The following is a 21,366-nucleotide window of genomic DNA, read 5'->3' on the forward strand; positions in this document are numbered from 1 at the left end:
TTGTTCTTGGATTTGGGAACCCAAGCCCAACCTGTCAGCTATACTTCTGTTAAAGGTCACTTGATTTCAGTTAAGTTGGTTGCAGAGCCATGACCTGTTCTTTGGCAGGTTTTGGAGGTGACTTCCCATTTCCCTCTGGGCTGACAGGATATTACAGAGGGTTACAGATGGATTATGCCTGTCTTTCATGTGCCTTTGCAACAGCAACACACGAAAGCTTGTTTGTATGTAAAATAGTAGCTTGGGGATAGCCCAGCAGCACCTTTGTCCCCTGATGCTTTCGTGTTTATATAACCAGATTACACACCCTGTTCTGCTGCTGCTCTTGGTTCTCACCCAGCACTTCTCTAATTTAAGACTTAATCCAATTACACGAAGTACTCAAAACCATTGCCTGCTTGCATGGATTGTATTGTGTTTTCTATTAATAAATTTCTGCTCTATTTGGAAATGAATAATTTAGTTCAAGATGTTGCTTTGAATCTGATTTAGACTTGCTTCCCACGCAGCCATCTCCTTTAGCTCTATTTCCAAAATAATGTTGCACGGAGAGGAGGTGGTAAGCACTTGCATGTAAACTGCATTAGGTTGTGTGGTACTGTAATGGTAGGAGTTTCCAGATGCTGATGCTTCACGGTCTTTTTTTTTTTTTTTTCCTTAGCTCATAGGCATAGTTTGTGTTGTTGTTTTAGTACTGTGTAGAAATTTGAGGGCAGCTGTAACAAAGAGCAAGACAACACAATATCAAAGAATCATATCATAGAATGGTTTGGGTATTAGGGACCTTTAAGATCATCTAGTTCCAGCCCCCTGTTATAGGCAGGGACACCTCCCTCTAGACAAGGTTGCTCACAGCCCCATCCAGCCTGGCCTTGAATGCCTCCAGGGAGGGGGCATCCACAGCCTCACTGAGTAAGTAACCTGCTGCAGTGTCTCACCACATTCACAGAAAGAGTTTCTTCCTAATATCTAGTCTAAATCTGCCCTCTTACAGTTTAAAACCATTTCCCCTTTCCTGTTGCTACATGTCCTTATAAAAAGTCCCTCCCCAGCTTTCCTGCAGGCCCCTTTCAGGTACAGAAAGGGCTATAATATCTCCTTGGAGCCTTCTGTTCTCCAGGCTGAAGAGCCCCAGCTCTCTCAGCCTGTCCTCAAAGGAGAAGTGCTCCAGCACCCTGATCATCTTTGTGGGCCACCTCTGGACCTGCTCCAACAGCTCCATGTCCTTCCTGTGTTGGGAGCTCCAGAACTGGAAGCAGTACTCCAGGTGGGGTCTCACGAGAGCAGAGCAGAGGGACAGAATCACCTCCCTTGCCCTGATGGGTACACTTCTCTTGATGCAACCCAGGATATGTTTGGCCTTCTGGGCTGCAAGCAGAATGTAGTCAGCAAACATCTTGCTACTTTATGTTCTGACAGACCTGAGTGAATAAATAAATAAACAGAAAAGATTTACCTGATGTATTCTTTGTTTTCAGTCTCCAAATAAAATCAATTCTAATTTTTTCCAGGAAAATAATATTGAACTTTGAGCAGCCTCACACTGTGAGTAGAACTCATCAGGCAATGCCAGAAAGGAAGCTTAAATTAGTTGTGAAAAGCACTGGTAATTTGAATTCTCATTGTTAATCATTCCCACTGTGAAACAAATTGTTTACTGCAGACTTTAATAACTTCTAAAGTTTAAGCTTTGGATCCTATGCAGAGCTGTAGTGGAGGGAGGGCAGCTCAGAGTGGGGCTGCCAAAGCCCTGCTCCCTCTGCTTGCTGCTCTGAGCTCCAAGCAAGCCTTAGTGCCTCTGCCACTGCTTTTGAAAGTTTCCTCTGTCACAGATGATTTTTCTCAATATTAGGAATCCTCTGTGACACCTGGCACTGCTCCTGCTTCCCTTTCTGGCCAGGAGCAGCAGGCAGCAGTCAGAGAAGGTTCCCTTCGATGAACCTTTTGCCACGCTGGGTATGTGTCCACTTCTTCCCATCATCAGCCCCCAGTAAATGTATACTCTGGCAGTCATGTTCAGATGTGCGTTTGTTTCCTCAGTTTAAGATTCATTCAGAGATGTTAAGGCCAAATAGGATAATGTTACAGCCTATCTGACCTTCTGCAAATCCCTAGCAAGGAGTAGCTCCCAGCAGTTCCTATGTCTGTGTTTTATCTGAAATGTTTTAAAGCTGCTGTCAGGTTATGTCTTACCACTTTCTGATGCTGAACCATTTGAAGTTCTTGTTTCCTTTTCTGAAACATGAGGGGTCTGACTAAAAGGAGATGGGACCATAAGGCGTGTAGCTGAAATCACAGGGCTTTTGGAGACTGTTGGTGGCATTGCTAACCTTTCTCTGACTGTTGCCTGTGTTATTCTGCCCAGCCCCTACCGGACAGTAGTTTGTAATGGTAGAGTTTGTGTAAGCTGAGTCAGTGCCTGTGCCACCATGTCTGCACTGTTAGAGCTTGCCTTCCAGCTGAAGGAGAAGTCCTGTGGCTGCAGGGTGAGTTGCTCCTGATGTAGAGGGAAAAGGAAGCCTGCCCTGTATCCTGTTTGCTGGTGTCTGTGGGACTGCTGGCTGCCCTGGACGTGGGAAGGGCGGAGTGGTAAGGACAGCTCTCCTGTCAACAGGACTTCTTCAAGTCAGTCAATCTGTAACAAGAATCTGCACCCCAAATCCCAGTTTTGTTTGGCTTCTGCCTGTCATTATTGCATTCTTGTCTGAGACCGCAAAAGAGAGTTGAGGGCCTTCTTGGTGGACTCTGACAGTGGGTACAATACCTGGATGCAGTGTGGGAGGAGGACAAGGTAGATGCAGGTGATGGAAGATGCACGTGGATGTTGCGGGAAGCTTGTTGTTTTGATTTGACTCTAAATTGCATCAGTGAATACCATAGGTTCCCCTTGGATTGAAGACCCAGACTTAAATAGGAAAACTATGTTTTGTCTCTAGTTGTGTGACTTTGCAGGCTGGTCTCAGCTCCCCTTTGTCAATCAGGCAGATTTGATGATAGGACGCAACACTAAGACTCCATTCTAAGTGCAGACGTATTCGGAGCAGCAGGCTTGGGAGCCCCAGGGAAGAAATGCAGAGATTCTGAGCAGGGAAGAAAAACGTGTTCAAAACACTCTTCAAAGAACTACTGTGTGATGGGAGCCGTAGCATGCATCAGGTCATCACCCTTTCCAGAAGAGAGCTTCACAGGTTCTGTGCTCAGAAATTCAAACCAAGCACTGCATGGAAACGGAAAGTCTTGCTGATAAAACGTTTAGCTGGGCAGTTAAGATCTGCAATTTTGCAGCAGTACTGGTTCTTCTGAAGGACACCAAAATGGAGGCAAAGAGCTGAGGCCTTCCATCTGTCACAGCAGATGTGAAAAACTGTAAAGGGAAACCAGCATGACTGTACAGAGGAGTGGGGGGGGCTGTTGGAAACAAAAAAAGCCTTCTTTCAAAAAGCAAGAAAAAATGTTAAAGGTTACAAACTGCAGCCGATTAAACATATGAATAGAGCAGGTACAGTTTGAGAGATGACTTGCAAGGAGGGGATGGAGGGGGGATTGTCCTGTTTCAACCCTATCAACAGTGGAAAGCATGTCAGAGAGTTCAAAGTGTGCTACTGGCTGCTTGTGCTCTGAAGAAGGACTTGGAGAAGATCTAGCTATACCAGAAAAACTGAATTTAATTTTTTTTAACACGGAGGTTACCGTGGTGGAGTCAGCAGAGAGCCTGCCTGAAACTGCAGTGCCCATTGCAGAGACCATAAAACAAATGAAAGGCATGCTTTTACAGCAGGGTGTCTGGGCTGGGTGTATCAACCCAGAAGCAGTAAATGAGTTTAGGTTGGGTTGTTAAGTGAGGGGTTATGTTCCTTTGTTGAAGCTGCCTGAGGACTGCAGTGCTTCCCCTGCATCACGGTTCTTAGGAGGGGACCCAGGGAAGATTTGGGAATTCGCTGACCAGCTGTACCTAAAAGGCTGATATAACTAGAGGAGAATGCAGTGAACAGATCCCGTGGATGAACATTGGGAAAAAGTTGGGATGGTTTTTATGAGGGGGGGTTGTGCTCTGCAGAGCTGTTGGAGTCCTTTGGAGGGGTTGGTACCATATAAATAATGCAATTCAGTTGATGCAGCCCACTTGGATTTCCAAAAGATGAACCTCTCTACCAAAAGGTTCTTAGTAGGCTTGTGGGGCATGGGTTGAGCAAGAGGGTCCTCTCACTGATAAAATACTGGTTAGAAAACAGAAGTTAGTTACTTTCACAGTAGTATGAGGTTGCTAGAGGTATACTTTGGAGGATGTGGGTCCTGTGCTGTTCAGACCTGTTCCTAAATGACCCAGAAAAAATGATGAAAGTTGCAGTGGCAACCTTTATCTGCCTTTGGATAAATGTAAACGTGGTGCTCATTGACTCAAACTATCCTGTACTGGAATGAAAGAGTGGGCTCAGGGCTGGTGATAACCCAGAGGCATAAGACATTACAAGAGATGAGTGGAAATGTCAGCACAGGGCTCAAGGCTTTCAACAAAGCAAATCAATTCTTGTTCATCGGGAACAGAGAACAAAGCAACCTCACTGTGCTCCTGCATAAATCCACAGCACGCCCACATTTGACATCCTGCCAGCCCCTCTGCTTGGGAAGGACGGAGCACAGCGGGCTGACAGAGGCTGCTGCACCTGGGCGGCCGTGCAGGATGGAGAACCTCGGCCAGGAGAGGGGATGGGTGAAGGGCAGTGCAGCTCGCTGTTTGGTGTCACTGCTGTGGGTTGTGGTAGTGGGGTTGGCTGCTTGCTGCCTTCCAAGCTGAGGGCAAAACCAGCAGGTACGGGGAGGGGGAAAGGACGTTCCGCGGCCTGCACATGGTTGCTTTGGCTTTTGTGGTCACAGGGTGACTGCAGAAGCCATGCCTTCAGTTCAGTTCAGTTCAGTCTCTTTTCACCTGATGGTTTCAGGTTTGGAAAACTAATGAGGACAAGATGCAATCTGCGAGCATGTGTTGCGGCGTGCTTGCTCTATTCTGCTCTCCCAAAGCACCTTCTCTTTCAGTCAGACTAGCAGGGTATTTGTGGTGTGGCCACCTCCAGCTGCTGTGCCCTGCTCCATCCCTGCTGCCGCTCCTCCATCGGGGCTCTTCTCACACATGCCCCAAAGGCACTGCTGATTTCTGAAGCAGGTTCCAGGCCGGGTTTGGGCTGATCAATAGCAGCTGCTGGCATGTGGTCAGCAGCACGCTTGCTGTGTGGCAGGCGTGCGTCATGGGCTGGGCCCTGCGGCCAGTGAGAGCCAGCTGCTGGCCTCCCTCCTGCAGCATGTTGCCTGCAGCTGCTGGCTGGTTTTTTCCTACCGTACAAATGAGGGCAGAAGATAACATCTCAGAACGTTTCAGAAAAGCCTCTGACAAAGTTTCCAGTCCCTAAGTGAAAATTAAATGTTCTCAAGCATTTCAAAACACAGCAGTAGATCATCGCCTTCACCGCCCTTATTTTGCAGGGTGTGCATTTGTTAAATCTAGTGGTCTCCTGGCTGCATCTTTGCCACCTGCCTTCTCCTGTGCTGCCTACCAGCCCACTGCTCAGGCTGCTGCTGCTCAGCTGCAGGTGGCAATCCTGGGGTCACCATGGGGGCTGCACTGGTGCAGCATGTCAGAGCTGGCCTGAGCAGAGACCAGAACCCCAAAACAGCAGCACCTCCAGAAATGAAGGTGGCTGGTGTCTAAGCTTCCAGCACAGGAGCAGCAGGCAAACAGGCAGAACATCATGTGGGCAGTGCAACAAGGCAGGGCTCACACTGCATGGCTGGCAGGCAGGGCTGCATACAGGGAGCTGTCTGCTGCAGCTGGATTCGTCCGCTCAACACTTGGAATGGTAATTAAATAATAACCTCTTCTGCTTTTCCTGGCCAGTTTGAGGTAGCAGTTGTATCTTACATGCTCAGCGACTGTTGTTGCCATCTAGAATGTGATACCTAAGCTCTATATTAAGCACCTGCCTCATGCTGTCCTTTGGCTCTGATACGTGGGAGAGCTGTGGAGGGAAGCAGGTGGCAGGGAAGCCGTGTCTGTTGTATAATGGTGTGATGTGTGAATGTGTTTTTGTCCTTCTCCATCACAGATGAAGAGAAAAGCCCTAAGGCTCCAGGATGAGGTTTCAGAGTAATTGATGTTCACTGGAAAAATGAACCTGAAATTATATGCAAGGAAGCTAGGAGTGAAGCTTGGTCTTATCTGCATAAGTAATTTTGGGAAGGAGATCAGCATGGTGTTGCAGTGTGTAGTTAAAAAATGAACACAGGGACCTTTCTCTTGAGTATAGTGACTGTCTCACGTGGTAGAGCCAGAAATTTGCATCTTACTGCTTTTAAAGCACTGCTCTCTGAGATTTGCTAAAGATGGGATTTCTCAAGTTGGTTCCCATCTCCAGTGGACGTTCCCTTTGTTTGAGCTGTTAATGTGGCTGAAGGATTGGTGAGGTGAGCACCCTCTGGACTGGCTGGTGCCCAGCAGTGACATGCAGACCCTCAGTAGGTGATCTTACGTGCTTAAATCTCAGTTTATGCAGTTTGGAAAACCAAAGTAAGTGGGAGAGCAAGAATTGCATTTAGCTCAAGGAAGCTCTTTCCCTTCCATACCAGAGAGCTAAGGAAAGCTCATGTTTTGGACACAAAGCCTGCACAAAAGTGCAAGCTGTTGCAACGTAAAGCACATCAATGTGCTGGAACCAGAGGACAGGAGTGCTGAATGCTTCTGTTTCAAGTACCTTCTGCAGTCTTTGACCTGTAGCAGTGTATGTGACCCTGGTGGTGAGATAGGGTGTAATTACAGAAAAGACACCAAACTGCTGACTATTTTAATGTCTTCTGTTAAGGTCTTTTGTTGTTTTTGTGCTTTTCTCACTGTTAGCTCAGTTTGGGTTTTGTGCTTGTGCTTGCTGGCTGACCTTTTGTTGATGCTTATAACACCCTGGCAGTCCTCTTGGGGCGCAGATACGTGGGATGTGAGTCAGTCAGACCGGGCTGCTCAGGGCAGGGTTATTGCTTCAGCCAGCCCATGCCCTCCTGTCTGGCTTGGAGCCCACACCAGCATTTGTCAGTCCTCTCTGTGAGCTTCTTAACTCACTGACCTGGCAGAAATCTAACAAAGTCCGATTAAAAAAAACCAGCTGGGTAGTTTGGATAGCTCCCTGCCAGGTCAGTGAGTTAAAGCTGCTTATGGCAGAGCCCTGCTTTCCATGGCAGCCAGCCAGTTATCCTGCTCAGACGTGGGGTGCTGCAGCCAGGTGCTGCAGGCCGCTGCTGCTTTGACCCTCGCCAGGCAATCCCAGGAGCCTGCTGCTCCTTGCTGCTCCATCAGCACATGCTCCCTGTGTGCAGCTTGGGCCTCGTCCAAAACCTGCCAATTTTGGCAGAGAACTCATTCACACCTACCAATTTTGTGAACACTATAATGAGGACTGCTGCTGTGACCACGATGGCACCGCTGCAGCCCAAAGCAGGATGTATCCCAGCTGTAGCAGAGGAGCATGGGGAACCAAGAAGAGGTGGCAAGAGGCAGAGACTCATGCTGGAGAAGCTCACTGCACATGCAGTGCAGGCAGCTCATTGCTGCTTGCTGGGCACCCCAGCTTTTCCACATGTACACTGCAGCAGCAGCATGCAAGTAAAAGCCAGCCGTTCTCTGAGGATGAGGGCAACCAGAGGTGGTTTGCACTGGAGGAATGATTGCAGGACAGAGCGTCAGGCTGCACAGCCAAGCAGAGAGAAGGCTTCAGACTCCTTTGTGCAGTGTGGATCTGGCAGCTCACGTCTGCTGCCACAATTCAGAGACAAGGGAAGAGGCTCTCGTCCAATGCACAGGGCTGGGCTCTCGCTGCTCTCTGCTGTTCTACAGTTTCAACATGCTCTGGTGCATGGTCCCCAGGGGCTGGGAATGCTGCCAGCCTCCCTGGCATCTCTGTGCCCCCTCAGCTGCCCCTCAGCATGGCAGTTCTGGCAGTGTGGGCTGGGAGCATGCTGAACAGAGGCTTAGGAGCTGCAATAAGGAGAGGGAAGCCAGATGGGGAGTGAAGGGCACTCGCTGACTGTGGGAAAGGAGCTGCTTTCATGATGCCATGGACAGATAGACAGATGACTCTGAGCCTCCATTACTGTGCAGCAACATCACCACTGAGATGAGATCTTGGGCACAGCCCCAAACTCTTCTCATATCTGTACAAAAGCAACCTGTTCCTGGCAGTGGTTATGGAAAGAGAGGTCTGACAAGGTTGCTGACCTGTAGACAGAGCAGCAGAGGTAAAATGTGGGTGAGACATTTGCTGGTGGGGTTCCCATAGCACAGCTAGTATACGTAATGCTGAGGCTGCTGCTTCTCTCTCTGCAGGAGCATGACATTGAGACAGCTTTCGGAGTGGTCCATGTCACCATGCGAGGCACACCCAAGGGGAACAGACCTGTCATCCTCACATACCATGACATTGGCCTCAACCGTAAGCCCTTGCATTCCCAGGACTCTGAAGAAGTGTTTGTTTGTGATTGTACTTGTTTTATTGTTTGAATGTGGGGAGCACTGGGACTGGCCTGGAGCTGAGATGGGACAGCTTATTCCGGAGTACAAAGATAAATAAAGGTCTGCTTGTGAGAGAGCATGGGGCGCGCCCCTGCCCTCCAACAGCCCTCAAAAGGTGAGATTGAGGTGGAAGTGGATGCACCACATTACAGTACTCTAGCTGATTTGCAGCACTGTTTGATAGAGCTGCTCGCCTTGAGTTTGCCGTGAGGTGTGTGTTCCTCTGAGCACTGGGAAATGAGCAAGTCCCTTCTGTAAGGCTGCAGGAGTGTCTGTAGTGGGCTCAGCTGCTCCTTCCTCCCCGTTCCACCCTACATGTGCTGTTGTGTTTGCTTAGGTGCTCCTTGGTATGCACCATGAATACTCAGGTACTACAGGGCGCAGTTTTGCTGGGCATGCATGCTGGGTGTTGTTTGCCTGTCTGCCCTCAGTCGTGGCAGTTATTTTGCTAGGACTTGTTGCTGCATGCAGTCAGTGGGGCAGAGCAACACTGTCACCCAGCATCCCCTGTCCTGCAGACTCAGCTTGAAGGGCTGGGGCAGGAGTGTGCCATAGTGTTTGGATGACAGTAAAACTTCAGGGAATGCCTCATGTCTGTTTTCTTTCTTCTGCAGACAAATCCTGTTTCAATGCATTCTTTAACTTTGAAGACATGGAGGAGATCACTCACCATTTTGCTGTGTGCCATGTGGATGCACCAGGCCAACAGGAAGGAGCCCCCCCCTTCCCATCTGGGTATGAGCTCTGCAGAGATGCTTATAGTTCCAGAAATGACTGTGGTCTGGGCTGTGGTATGGTGGGGGCAGCTTTCAGGAGCAGAGGAAGCGGGAAGATGAGGAAGCTTCCAGAGGGATATGTAGGGAATTCTCCTGTCAGTAAGGCCCTTGCTGGTGGTGAGTGCTGGCACCAGCTCCCTGACTTGAGTGTGAGCCCAGAACGCTGCAGTCTAGCTGGCATTCCTTGATCTGTCTGTCCATCCTCCCCCAGATGCCTGACTGCTCAAATAGAGCTTTCTGTTAGTTTTGCTCTGAGGGCTGGGGTCCGTGTTTTTGGCTGGACTACAGTATCACTGTGAAATAATCACCTAGGTTGGGTAGAACTGGGAGGTAACCCCTGATGAGCTGTATTTGAAGGTGCTTTGATTTCAGCCTCTCTTGGTTTTCAGGTACCAGTATCCCACTATGGATGAGCTGGCTGAAATGCTGCCTGCAGTTCTGACACACCTGAAGTAAGTCTCTGAAAGAAAACAGGGTGAGCCAGCTGGATGCAACCATTCCAGCACTCCCTCTGTCAATGCTTAAAATATCTGATATGCCCACTGAGTTGTCCCAGGGGGCCTGAGCATCTCTAACCTGTGTAACTCTGTCTGGTTCTTATGGTGAGATCACTGTCTGCCACGTGAGATGATGTATGACTGCTGTGTCATTGCTGGATCATTTTGAAAATGAACCATAAGCTGGATACAGAGAAGGGGAAAAGCTTTGCCCTTCAGGATGCTCCAGCTGTGAGCTTAGATTCGTATTACTGATGGTAAAATGCCTATATTTCAGCCTGAGAAGTTTCATTGGGATTGGGCTGGGAGCTGGCGCATATGTCCTCAGCAAGTGTGCAGTAAGTATCTCTTAATTCCTTGTGTCTTATATAAGCTGGGATCTTTACTTATCAAACAGACCATTTGTGGGGAACAGACAAAGTAACAGTGGGCATGCAGGGAGCTTTGTGAGAGCTTCTTTGCATCAAGATAGTTAAATTGGAGCAGCTGAAGCCAGGCCTGGCATGGAAAGGTAGTAACGTGATGTCTTTGAGTCAGCATAGCCCATCCTGGCTACTAGAAATGCTAAGCCTCGGAACAGTTGGTTGTAAATGAAACACTGAAGGTAGTGGTGCCTTCACAAATACCCTCTGACTGCACTGCTGTATGCTGCTTCCAGTGCTGGGAGCACTAAACAATTGACCTGGCGATGTGCTGTGGACTATCATAGATGACAAGTGCTTTTTTTCAGTGGCAAGGAAGGGAAATCTGTACTCCAACTTTAGCAAAGAAGCACACTCCCTTTATGTTATTACTTCTACATTTTTCCTTGGTGGAGTATTTGTGAGTATGTAAAATCAGTGGACTTGGCCCAGGAATTTACCTGAATCATTCAGGGATAATGTTAAAAACAGACACTGAACTATGACATTCTCAGTAAAATTTGCTTGAATTTGTTGAGTGCAGAGAGTTGCTCATGGTTTAGGCCACTTATTGCTTCTTAAAGTGTCATGCAGCTACTCCTCCTACAAAAAAATCTCAGCTTCCTATTTCCTGTAGTCAGGATTTTGTTAGGGGAGAGCCTAATTCAGTTTGAGTCACTGATGTTTGCTCTGTTCCTTGCTTTTTGTATCTTGTGTAATTAAGAGCCATGATAAATCACTCAGACATGTGGCTCAGTGAAGTGTCAGAAAGCCCTTGCCATGCTATGTGCATTTGCTTCTGAGGAGAAGAGTTGTTTCCTTCTGCGTAACTGGTGCTAATCTGTGCAATGGAACAGAGCAGGAGCTTCAGTAAAATTACTGCCTTTGAGAGAGCCTAAAGCTTGAAGCTTTCCACTTCTCTTTGGTTGTTTTTGTGTTCTTAGGTACTTGAGACTGTAGGGTTCTGGAATGGCAGGCTGGAGCAGGGGGAGGGGCATTTTGCTTTGCCTTCCTCTTGCATGAAACTCCCCAGCTGATGCACCTACCACTTTGGCTTGAGCCATCCTTCTTAAGTGTGCTTGTGCTCTCTTCCTGCAGCTCAACCACCCAGACCTGGTGGAGGGACTGGTACTTATTAATGTTGATCCATGTGCAAAAGGCTGGATTGACTGGGCAGCATCCAAGGTGAGATTTTCCAACCCCTACATACCCTCTGTCCATAGTGCTTAATGGGCAGTGTGAAGAGTAAGAAAATGAAGGAGTACAGGAATTTTATGGCCAGAATTGCAAAATCTCATTTCTGTCCCTGCTGTGTTCTTGGTCTGGGTGTAGCAGGACCTACACCATAGAAGCAGGAATGGGTGTGATCATGTGTGAGTGAGAAATCCTGGTAAACTACAAGGAGATGAGTTGCTGCTAAACACTGATCATTCCTTTGATTTAGTACTTGTGCTTTCAGGATTCATCTGGCTGAGTTTGAGCTAATCTTTTAATAATTCTGTTATTCTAGCTACCTACAGTTGTTTAAAGGTTCCAGTTTGTCTGTTGTGTGTGCTTCTTTGGAGCCTTGATGGCCCACCCAAACCTCAAGCATTTGTTTCTCATCTCTCTTGAAAAGTTTTCTTTATTATTTTCTTTAGCTGCTTTGAAAGTTGTAATGAAACAGCATTCTCCAGTACTCTCTCTCCCTCTTATTCATTCTCATTGTTCAGTTTTCAGGCTGGACAACCAACATAGTGGATATTGTCTTGGCACATCACTTTGGACATGTAAGTAAGCAGAAAGTGTTAATGTTGCCCCTGCAACCACACATGGAGCTGTAACTTCTGCATGTACCTGCTTCGAAGAAACCTTGGTCCTCCAAATAAGGGTTGCCATAAACAGTATTATCTTCTCTATGTGGCAAGCTTGCACCAGGGCTTTGCGTGCTGGGGGGAGCAGGTACATCCTCACATTTGCGCTGACTTGACTGTCTCCAGGCTCCAGAAAAAGTAGTGCCCCACGCCACCAGTGCTGCAGAACAACTTCCTTTGTGCTGCCCAGGCAGGTGTCTGCAAAAACACATGGCAGATGGTTCTCTGTAGCCAGCGTGGAGGTATTTGGGCTGTAGGTAGAGGAGAGGTTGGTTAGGGATTGACAGGGCTTATTGTATGTGTCCAGAACTGCTGCATTCTCCTCTTTCCCTTCAGTTTCAGCAGTCAAAACAGCCCCTTCTGAACACTTTGCAACAACAATGCCTTCCGTTTGGGATTTGCTGGCTACCAGTCAGCAAACTTGTGGAGAAACTGAAAGGGTCCGTGCCTCCTGCATACAGCATACGACGTGCAGCAAATCAATCCCTAACCTGAAGGCCCCTGTGACATCACACATCAGCACTGAAAGGAGTCACTTGGCTTCCTCTTGCTTTGAGCACACGCTTTTCTCATCCTTCATTATATATAGTGCTTCCCTGCATTCCACCCCCTTCCCCTCACACTGGCATGCAATTTTTACACCGAACTGGTTGTTGGGATGAGATTTTCCTTTGGTCTCAATCTTGGCGCTTACTTCTAGAGCTTTGCTTTTTTAACATTAAACATAAGTGGAAAACCTTCCTAAAAAAGCATTGCTGAGGCTTTGGAGCCAGCTTATACCAGCTGAAGATAACTCTATACACCTACAGCAGCATGTGTGCTGCCATTTGTAAAAGTACAATCACGTTATCAAAGCATTGCACTTAGCATTCATTTCCACTTGATGTATCCGAGATACCAGGGCAGCCTGGAGTCACTGCCCAGCACTGAGCAGTGTGTATGGAGACAGTTCGACACTGCAGTATTTTTATGAATATAATTTCTCATTAATTATGTGTACATGTGAAAATAAGGTGTGTTCCTTTCAATTCTTTTACTATTATACAGGAGGAACTGCAGGCAAATCTGGATTTGATCCAAACATACAGGCTTCATATTGCACAGGACATTAACCAAGATAACCTTCAGCTGTTCCTCACCTCATACAACAGGTACAGGATACTTCTTTGCCTGCTAGATTCAGAATTGTTCCTATACCCATCCTGCTCTGTAGATTTGTTACCATATATTTTATTCTACTGGATATTTTTCTATGGGAACTTATGTCCTAAGACACACCCTTCTTGCTTATCTGGAGCCAAGCTTAGTCTCATACCTGGATGACCCTTTCAGATCTCTTTGAATCTTTCTTCAAGACATACAGCAAATTTGCCACAGATCCCATTTTCTGGCAGTGGCTACTGGGGCTCAAGCTCATGGCATGACACAGGGAGTGGTTATCTGTTGGATGGCTGCTGGAGCCAGCACGCATGATTCTTCTTTGAATGTTCCAACTGTAAACCTCTGCTGATCGGATGCATTGTTCTGCTTTGTCTTCCAGTCGCAGAGACCTGGAAATCGAGAGGCCAGTTATCGGTGTCAATGAAAATACAGCAAAAACACTCAAGTAAGTTACTGTTGATCAACCTGGTTATTTAGTTACCATGCAGTCCCTTCACTGGAAAAGGTGTTGCTGTTTCTTAACAAGAACCCCTCTAGCCCTAGTGCTGGGAAGAGTCCCAAGCTTTGGTGCAGTGCTGTCAGCCAGGGAAGCAGAGAGGTGTCTGAAAGCCCTTTCAGTAAGAACATGTGGAGATTCCTTAGGATGTGGGGTCAGAGGAGTAATATATTGATCCAGCAGTCACCGTGTTCACTGAACCATTAATTTGATTATTTTGCATGAAGAATTAGTGAGGTTTTCATTTGCTGCTGCTGCCTGTCTTCCCCTGCCCCTACTCTGCCCAGAAAATTTACCTGCACAATTCTTGTGGGAGTGGCAGTGCAGACATGGGGAGGGTGTGGCAGTTCCCCCCTTGGCAGTGACTCATCAATCACAGAGCAGATAGTCAGTGCAAGGTCCAGCTGAGAAGGGACAGACATTGGAGAATTGGTGGTTATCAGTACAGGGGATGTATGAATTAATTTTCAAGTTACAAGCAAGAAAGCAAAAGGGGCAAATCATGTCCAGTGTGTAGAGCACATGAAGGCTGCAAATGGCAGTGCTGGGCCAGGATGGGCTGGGCTAGAGCCTGCTGCACAGGCTCTGTCACGTGGACTTCTGCTCCTGTCAGTCCCAGGTGATGTTTTAGGCATCCACAGCCAAACCCTCTAGATCTTGGTTAACCTAAAAGAGATGGATTTCCCTGCTGGGTCCCTGCTCTACTGTGCAGGCAGCTGTGCACCACAGGGCATTGCCCACTGAAGTGACTCACAGGGATCTGCAGACTCATTTCCTGTGAAAGTTGTGGTCTCTGTGCTTATAGACTGGTGTATAGGCCCTCAGGCTCCCAGCCCTCGGAGGAACACTACTGGATCTGAGGTCTGATATCTCTAGTATAAGTTTTGCCATCTGGTCCATCAGGGTCTCTAACCCAACCCTTTCTCATCTGTAAATGAATAATATGCATGTAAATTCACAACCACTTAATCTGTGTATGTTTTACACATTGAATGTTAACTCTTCTTCTAGAATTACAGTATATTTAATCAGTGCATGTGAAATCACGGATTGCCAATAGAGGCTTTAGTCCCATATTTTCAATATATGTTTCCATCATCTTATATGTTTCTTTTGAAAATGTGAACCAAAATACAGTGCTGACCAGTAGTTAGCCCCAGAGGTATTAACCTCTCTCGGATGAGGTTATTCTTAAATTGCTGACCTTCAGGCACTCAGTCCAGAGAGCACACTTCCTCTGCGGTCTGCGAGAGTGCTCCTGCCAGCCCTAGGCACATCGTTTAGCACATGTGCAGCAGCAGTGGTGGTTGGTGTGCATGGAGTACATGGAGGAGGTTTTGGTGAAAACAGAATGCCACGATGTGCTGACACAAGGATTTTGCTTAGCATTGTTAACATTGCATAAGGCTGTTGGTGCACAGACCTCAACCTTCTCAGAAGTCCCTCGGAAGCAGTGTAGGTAACATTTCTGTTCATGGCTTTTCCAGGTGCCCTGCCTTGCTAGTGGTTGGTGACAACTCGCCTGCCGTGGAAGCAGTGGTACGTATACAAACACTTTCCTCACACAACATGAAACCCAGAGAACGTTTAGCAAACTAGTCTTACTTAGCAGTGCTTCACTTTGCCCAGAACTAACCTCATGAAGTCTGTCCAAAGCTTATTTTTTGCCCCCCCCAGCTATTGAGAACTGTCAGCTGTTGGTGGGAGAGCCAGGGCTGGAGAGACCTGACAGCCCTGCAGGGCAGCTCTGATCTGAGGATCTGAGTAAGGGTTCCTGTGCCTCATGTGTCTTGCTTAGCAAGCATTGCAGACCCCTATTGGGAATTTGTATCTTTCCCTGAGATCTTTCAGGGTGTTGCCTGGAGTTCAATTTTCAGTTCATGAATTGCTGTTCTCTTGCTGTTGTGCTGAGGCTACTTGAGGTTTAAAAAGAGGCCGTGTGACTCTTGTGGAGAATAACAGAGTTCTGCAAGAACACTGTGTCACAGGGAAACTAGCAGCCAGTAGCTTCTCCTTCCTGTTGTTTTTTCTGCAGATACCAATAACCACTTCCCTCCCAGCACAGCTACAGATGTGGCATGGCCCGGCGCAGAGGGGTTGTGGTGCCCTTCTGCAGGTGATCATGGGGAGGCCAAGGGCTTGTGAGCAAGAGAAGTGTATTGAAGGAACTTGGGAAATGTAGGAATTGTGTGAAGCAGTAGCTTGGAGCTGAGAGCTGTGCATGGAGAACTGCTGCAGGGCTTTCTCTGGTCATGGCCTCCTGTCTTTTCACCAGTCTGGAATGTACAGAAATCAGAGACTTTCTCAAAGTTTTGACTTTGCTGGGATAGTATTCCTGAGGATTCTCATTGCTTCCCAGCTACAGCTGGAAGAGGGGTAGGGTCTGATGGATCTCAGCTTGCCTGGCTGCTTGCTCAGGTACCCAGCTCATGGTAATCTGCTCTAGGGCTGCTTTTCCTATAGGTCACCTCCTATTCGCTGTTTACAGCAGGACTACAGAGAAGAGGTGACCATGGCCTCCTTACCTGGCTGGAGGATTGTGATCTCCTGCCATGCTGCACAGTACAGAAGTCTGTTTCTCTCCCAGTCTTACTGTCAGAGCCCAGGGGAGTCAGATTTTGGGGATGCTTTCCCATTCATTCACATCTCTGTCCCTCAGAACAGTGATGTTCTGTTGCCTCAAGGTCCAATTGGATTCGAAGACCTGCCTTTCCTCCCTGCATCTTCATTCACTGTTCTTTCCTACCTGCTATCTGCTTTCTTGGTCAGTCCTTCCTGGCCCTGGAGAAGCTCCCGTTGCTGAAGAAAGCCATTGGCTCTGGTGGTACAGCTGCCCCACATTTTTCATCTGACTCTGAGTTTTCTATGTTATGTTATGTACCTCTTTCCTCCTTTTATTTTAGGTTGAATGCAATTCACGTCTTGACCCAACCAGAACTACCCTTCTGAAGGTGAGTGCTATTCCAGAATCATTCCAGCCTGCACAATGACTTTTTTTTTTTTTTTTTTGCTGAGGCCAGCTTAGGTGTTTCCCTCCCATGCATTTGGCATCAGGAGTTTTCTGGACAATTACTTAGAGCTGTCTTCTTCTCCTGTGTGGAAACAGATTCGGAAGAAAAGCGTTTATCATCAGGGGATCCCTGGTTCCCTGCTAATCTAATGAGAATTAGCAGAGGTGCCCTGCCTCAGCCGTGCTCAGTGCCATCACCCCATCATAGCTTTCTGCCATCCACTCCATCTTCACCTGTGGTTCCTCAGTGTGCAGTGTGTATAGTACAGTAATGCCCCAGATGTGGGAAGATTGGCAGGAGGAGCTGGGCAGATGCTGGGTTACTCCTGTGCTCCTGGAGTATGGGCTGAGGTTGTGTGGAAGTGCAGCATCCGGGATGCCCCCAGAAGACATACCACCAAGTCTTGCTTTGGCTTTAGAGATGGAATGATAAGAAAGTGCCCCGTGTCACAGTGCAGCCTGGTGGGGTGGGCAGTACTGGCCCAGTGCTGCAGTTGATCTCCTGAGGTGGGAGGAAGACTCAGCCTCCTTTTGTTTCCCCTTGCAGATGGCTGACTGCGGGGGACTACCCCAAGTGGTTCAGGTGAGAAACATCTCCCAGCTTTTCCATGGGATTTGCTTTGCTTTGCTCACACTAATGCCTCACTTTCTGTTTCCACAGCCTGGCAAGCTGACTGAAGCCTTCAAGTACTTTGTGCAGGGAATGGGCTACAGTAAGTGCCAAACACAATTTTCTAGTTTGGGTTTTCTAGCGGGTGTATTGTGAGGGGAACTCAGTCTTTCTGGTCCATTTGAGCCCATTGACATTCGTGTCCCCGCTCATAAGTTAGTGTGGTTGCCAGGACATTCATCCATGCTGGATAATCAACAAGGGGTGCTAATGAGTTAGTTAACTGGCATTGTTCCCTGATGCGCGTTTAATCTGCACTGCCCTTTTTAGTTGGTTGCTGGTGTTGATAAAATGTTGTAAATCCATGTTTGTCATAGTTAAGAGAAGTGAGCTTGCAAGGACAGTATATCTTCAGAAATCTTCTGTGCTGCCTTCTCCAATGGAGAAAGAGTTAGCTGAGCCTTGTGCTTGTGATGGGTATATGAGAGTGGAGACAGAAGACATCGTGTCCTGAGTGTGTCAGGCTGAGACTTCGCTTGCCCTCACTATTCTAGATACTTAGGACTTCAGAAGAAGAGCTTCTTGATGCACTAAATCAACTCTGTTCCCATTGCAGGCCCCTTGGCACAGCTCTGCCTTGCTGCCAGGGGCTGGGACTAGAAGGTCCCTTCTGTTGATGACAGACTTTCAAAAGCTGGAGTTACGAGGGGGTTGGTTCCCGTGGCTGAGCACGAGCACTGTGATACTCCTATTGGCCTCCATGTGGCTGGAGTTTCTTTGCCAGCTCGTGAGTGCCAGAGCTCAAAGAAAGCTGTCCTTTCCCTAGTGCTGTGTGTAGCTGGCATGAGCATTCTGGGATGGTCGTGTTCTCTGAGCCTGTCCAGAAGAGCCTGACCCTTTAGAGGAAGATGCGCTGTGAGAAGGGTCTGTCAGTCTCACAAGCCTAAGAGCATTTCCATGTTCAAGTCTCCTGTGCTCCTAGTGCTAGTAGAGTCAGCAAGTGCTGTCATCAGAGTGGGGATGTCAGCGGGACTTCGGGAGTCAGATCTCTTGCCAACAGGATGTGTAGCACAGGGGAAAGATGAGTGGTAATTTTCTGCTTCTGGAATTCATAGCTAGTCCCAGAGCTGTTTAGCAGCTTTGGTGGGCAAGAGTCTGCAGGAGTGCTGAGCATGGGCCAGCAGGTCCTCCTCTCAGAGCTCAGCAGCTTGTCGCCTCTAGAAGTGCATGGACCAACTCTCCAACAGCTTTTCTTGTTTCTTCTGTGCACTGGCTGAAGCAGTTGGACCTACCCATGCTGACTCTGCAGGTGGAAAGCAAAGCCTTGCTCGTAGCTGGAATCTGATGCTACCAGTTCTAGGAAAGACACGAGTTTCTGTTCAGTATTCAGAGCTGCAGAACAATACTGCATTTTCCCAACTTCAGGAAAATTTTATTGTGCAGTTGTGTGTTCAACAAGTGGGGAGGTGAGGTCACTGAACACACTGCAGCTTCCAGTGAACATAATTGGAGAGATTTGGGCCAGGTAGATTTTTTGAGTTGCATCTCCCTGAGATGCTCATTAGCAGCTGTTTTCTCAGACAGTGGGAGCTTACAGCAATGTGTGTGAGCTGGGAGTGGAAGGGAAAGCAGCCGGGGTCCCGGAGCAGCGCAGCTGGTAGCCATGCTCTGCAACTAATTGGCTCTTTCCTGTATTCATCCCTTTCCTTGTCTTGTGGTGTTTCCAGTCCCTTATGTGCAGCTCAGCCACCTAAGCACTGAGTCAGGTACCTTCAACTGTGCATCTGCCTTGGCCCAAGTCTGTGTACTGAGTCGAATGATTCTTCGGGTGCATTGCTCTGTCTCAGCATGACCTGCTGGCCTGCTCTGGGCTAGGCTGATCCATCGTACAACGTGTTTGCTATGGTTTTTCACCTTTCATTTGTATTTTGTCGTTTGTTGCATGATTTCAGTTATGTGGTTTTCTAGAGTGACGAGACTGACTTTCAAAAGGTCACTTGTACAACTGCTGCCTTGGTTTGCACACACTCACCATGACTGCACCTGCCAATGATCAGTTACACTTGTGGCATTTGCTCACCTTGGACCTTTTGAAATTGGGCCTTAAACATCTTGCTTTAGACGTGCAGAGACTTAATTTTGGCAGTGAAGAGTGAGTTTTCTTCCTGAGGATATAGCTCTTTCTGTGCTTACCCAGCAACCCGTTCTTGGGTGACCATGGTATTTGCTCTGAGCCTGCGAGCTTCCTCGTTTCGTAAGCCCTGCTCTTGTTCTGTCTTGCAGTGCCAGCAGCTTGTATGACCAGGCTGATGCGCTCACGTACTCACTCCTCCTCCTCGAGTGTGGGCTCCGGGGAGAGTGCCCGCAGCCGCTCTCACGCCAGCAACCACGGTGACGGCAGTGCTGGAACCCCCGATGGAATGGATCTCCAGGATTCAACTCAAACCATGGAAGTATCCTGTTAAGCAGGAGTCCCTCTTCTGGATTCAGACAATTCCAGCACCCACTGAACCCACTCAGAATCTAGCATTTCATACAACGTGGCATTAACTGTTCTCCCTAACTCGTGCATGCCCATCTGAGCTGACGCCTCCTTAGTAGTCTGTACTTGGCATTACTTTGGTCCTTTCTGTATGCCCTTGGTATCAGAGCCTCTTTACAACCTGTTTGACATTCTGCAGTCTTAGTAAATCACATTACTGTACATGCTGATACCACCTCCTGTCTGTGCTGTATATCAATCCAGATGACAGCCATTGTCTCCCCTGTTCATTTATATATAATTTCTGTGGCTTTGTGAGGTTTTAGAATTGCTTTCTAGTTGTGCTTCTGCTAAAGGACCCTTGTGCAGTTGGAATGGCATCTGTGGGACGCGGGAAAGCAAGACCATGATGATTTGAAGCTCGAGGCACTGGAGGCAGAGCTGTGCCTGGAGCATGGAGCCCACCGGGAGGTCTTTGTGTTCCCAGGACTCGTGTCATGCCGAGCAGCTGTGGGAAAACCAACAGTCGGAAGTACTGTTGTGGTCTCATCTCTGTATGTGTGTTAAGAAGGAGCAGAGCGATTTCTTACCCGAGCCTCATGAAAAGGCAAAGCAATTAACAAGTGAATGTCCACTAACCGAGGTGCACTGTTCTTCAGAGTACAAAGGGATTAAACGGCAGCTCTGGCTTCCAGGCTGCCCCTGCTGAGCACCCTGCCCCTCCTGCAGGGGAGCCAGCTGCACTCAACACGAAGCCGCTGTTCTGCCCTGGCACACGGGGAATCTTTAGCATCAAGTAGGCTGTGAAATGGGCAGCAGAGCCCCATGCCATCTAGGGATCCCCAGATCTCCTGCACTGCCACTTCTGCCTCTCACTGCTGCCATCCCCAGCCAGGGTGTCTGCACAGGGACTTCACTGAGGCCGTGGATGTCAGTGACTGCCGTGGGCTGTGTTCCTGTGACTCAGGCCAGCAGTCCAGCAGTGAATGCCTTTGTGCAGGTGCTGTTTATTGTCTTCGTGGAGTTCACAGTTCTGCTGCCTTTTTGCATCTGTTTGGGTCACAGAGAGCAGGAAGGAAGTGCCTGCTGTGTGCCAGGGTCTGGCTGTTAATGGGAGAAAAGGGATGAGAGGTCAGGATACTGCAGGTATCGGTAGAAGAGTGAAACATCCGTACTTACCAGACGAGCAGTCCTGACTCACTGGGAGCCAGCTCCCCCGAGGGTCACGCTCTGTTCTGCTCCATTTCAGGTAGGGAACGGGACCGGGAGGCTCTGCCTGCGGGGGACTTTGTACCAGTTATTAAATAAAGCTATAACTGAGTTTCATTGTTACCTGCGCGCTCTGGTTTCTCTTGGCAGAACCCGTGCTGCCGCCCTCTGTCTCTTGGGGCCTTCCCTGGAAGGACGGCTGTGGCCCTCCTGGGGGTGTCCTCTGGTGGGGCTGTCTGCGGGTGTCACTGCAGCCTTGTGCCTGAGTGCAGAAAGGAACTTCCAGCTCGCGCTGGGCTGGAGCAGACGGTTTGCCGCCAAGA

The 21,366-nt window shown here is 48.3% G+C and overlaps 1 protein-coding gene across 3 annotated transcripts in view; it reads left to right on the plus strand.

The window, feature by feature from the left end:
• The window catches only part of NDRG3 (NDRG family member 3), a 55,098-nt gene extending 33,932 nt beyond the window's left edge, over positions 1-21,166 (plus strand). The window contains exons 4-17 of one of the 3 annotated variants that reach the window (XM_065754230.1): positions 8,363-8,468; positions 9,163-9,283; positions 9,714-9,776; positions 10,099-10,159; positions 11,321-11,407; positions 11,935-11,991; positions 13,123-13,226; positions 13,616-13,681; positions 15,220-15,271; positions 16,636-16,683; positions 17,290-17,325; positions 17,404-17,455; positions 19,080-19,118; positions 19,636-21,166. In XM_065754230.1, coding sequence (XP_065610302.1) covers positions 8,363-8,468; positions 9,163-9,283; positions 9,714-9,776; positions 10,099-10,159; positions 11,321-11,407; positions 11,935-11,991; positions 13,123-13,226; positions 13,616-13,681; positions 15,220-15,271; positions 16,636-16,683; positions 17,290-17,325; positions 17,404-17,455; positions 19,080-19,118; positions 19,636-19,817 — 1,074 coding nt within the window. In that variant the 3' untranslated portion in view covers positions 19,818-21,166. Of the gene's footprint in view, positions 1-8,362; positions 8,469-9,162; positions 9,284-9,713; positions 9,777-10,098; positions 10,160-11,320; positions 11,408-11,934; positions 11,992-13,122; positions 13,227-13,615; positions 13,682-15,219; positions 15,272-16,635; positions 16,684-17,289; positions 17,456-19,079; positions 19,119-19,635 lie in introns of all 3 variants that reach the window. The other 2 variants (XM_065754229.1, XM_065754231.1) reach the window with 2 other exon arrangements.
• The last annotated feature ends 200 nt before the right edge of the window (positions 21,167-21,366 follow it).

The sequence above is a fragment of the Cyrtonyx montezumae genome, unplaced genomic scaffold, assembly GCF_038088225.1.
Source record: "Cyrtonyx montezumae isolate F1298 unplaced genomic scaffold, pur_monq_1.0 scaffold_9, whole genome shotgun sequence".
NCBI lineage: Eukaryota > Metazoa > Chordata > Aves > Galliformes > Odontophoridae > Cyrtonyx > Cyrtonyx montezumae.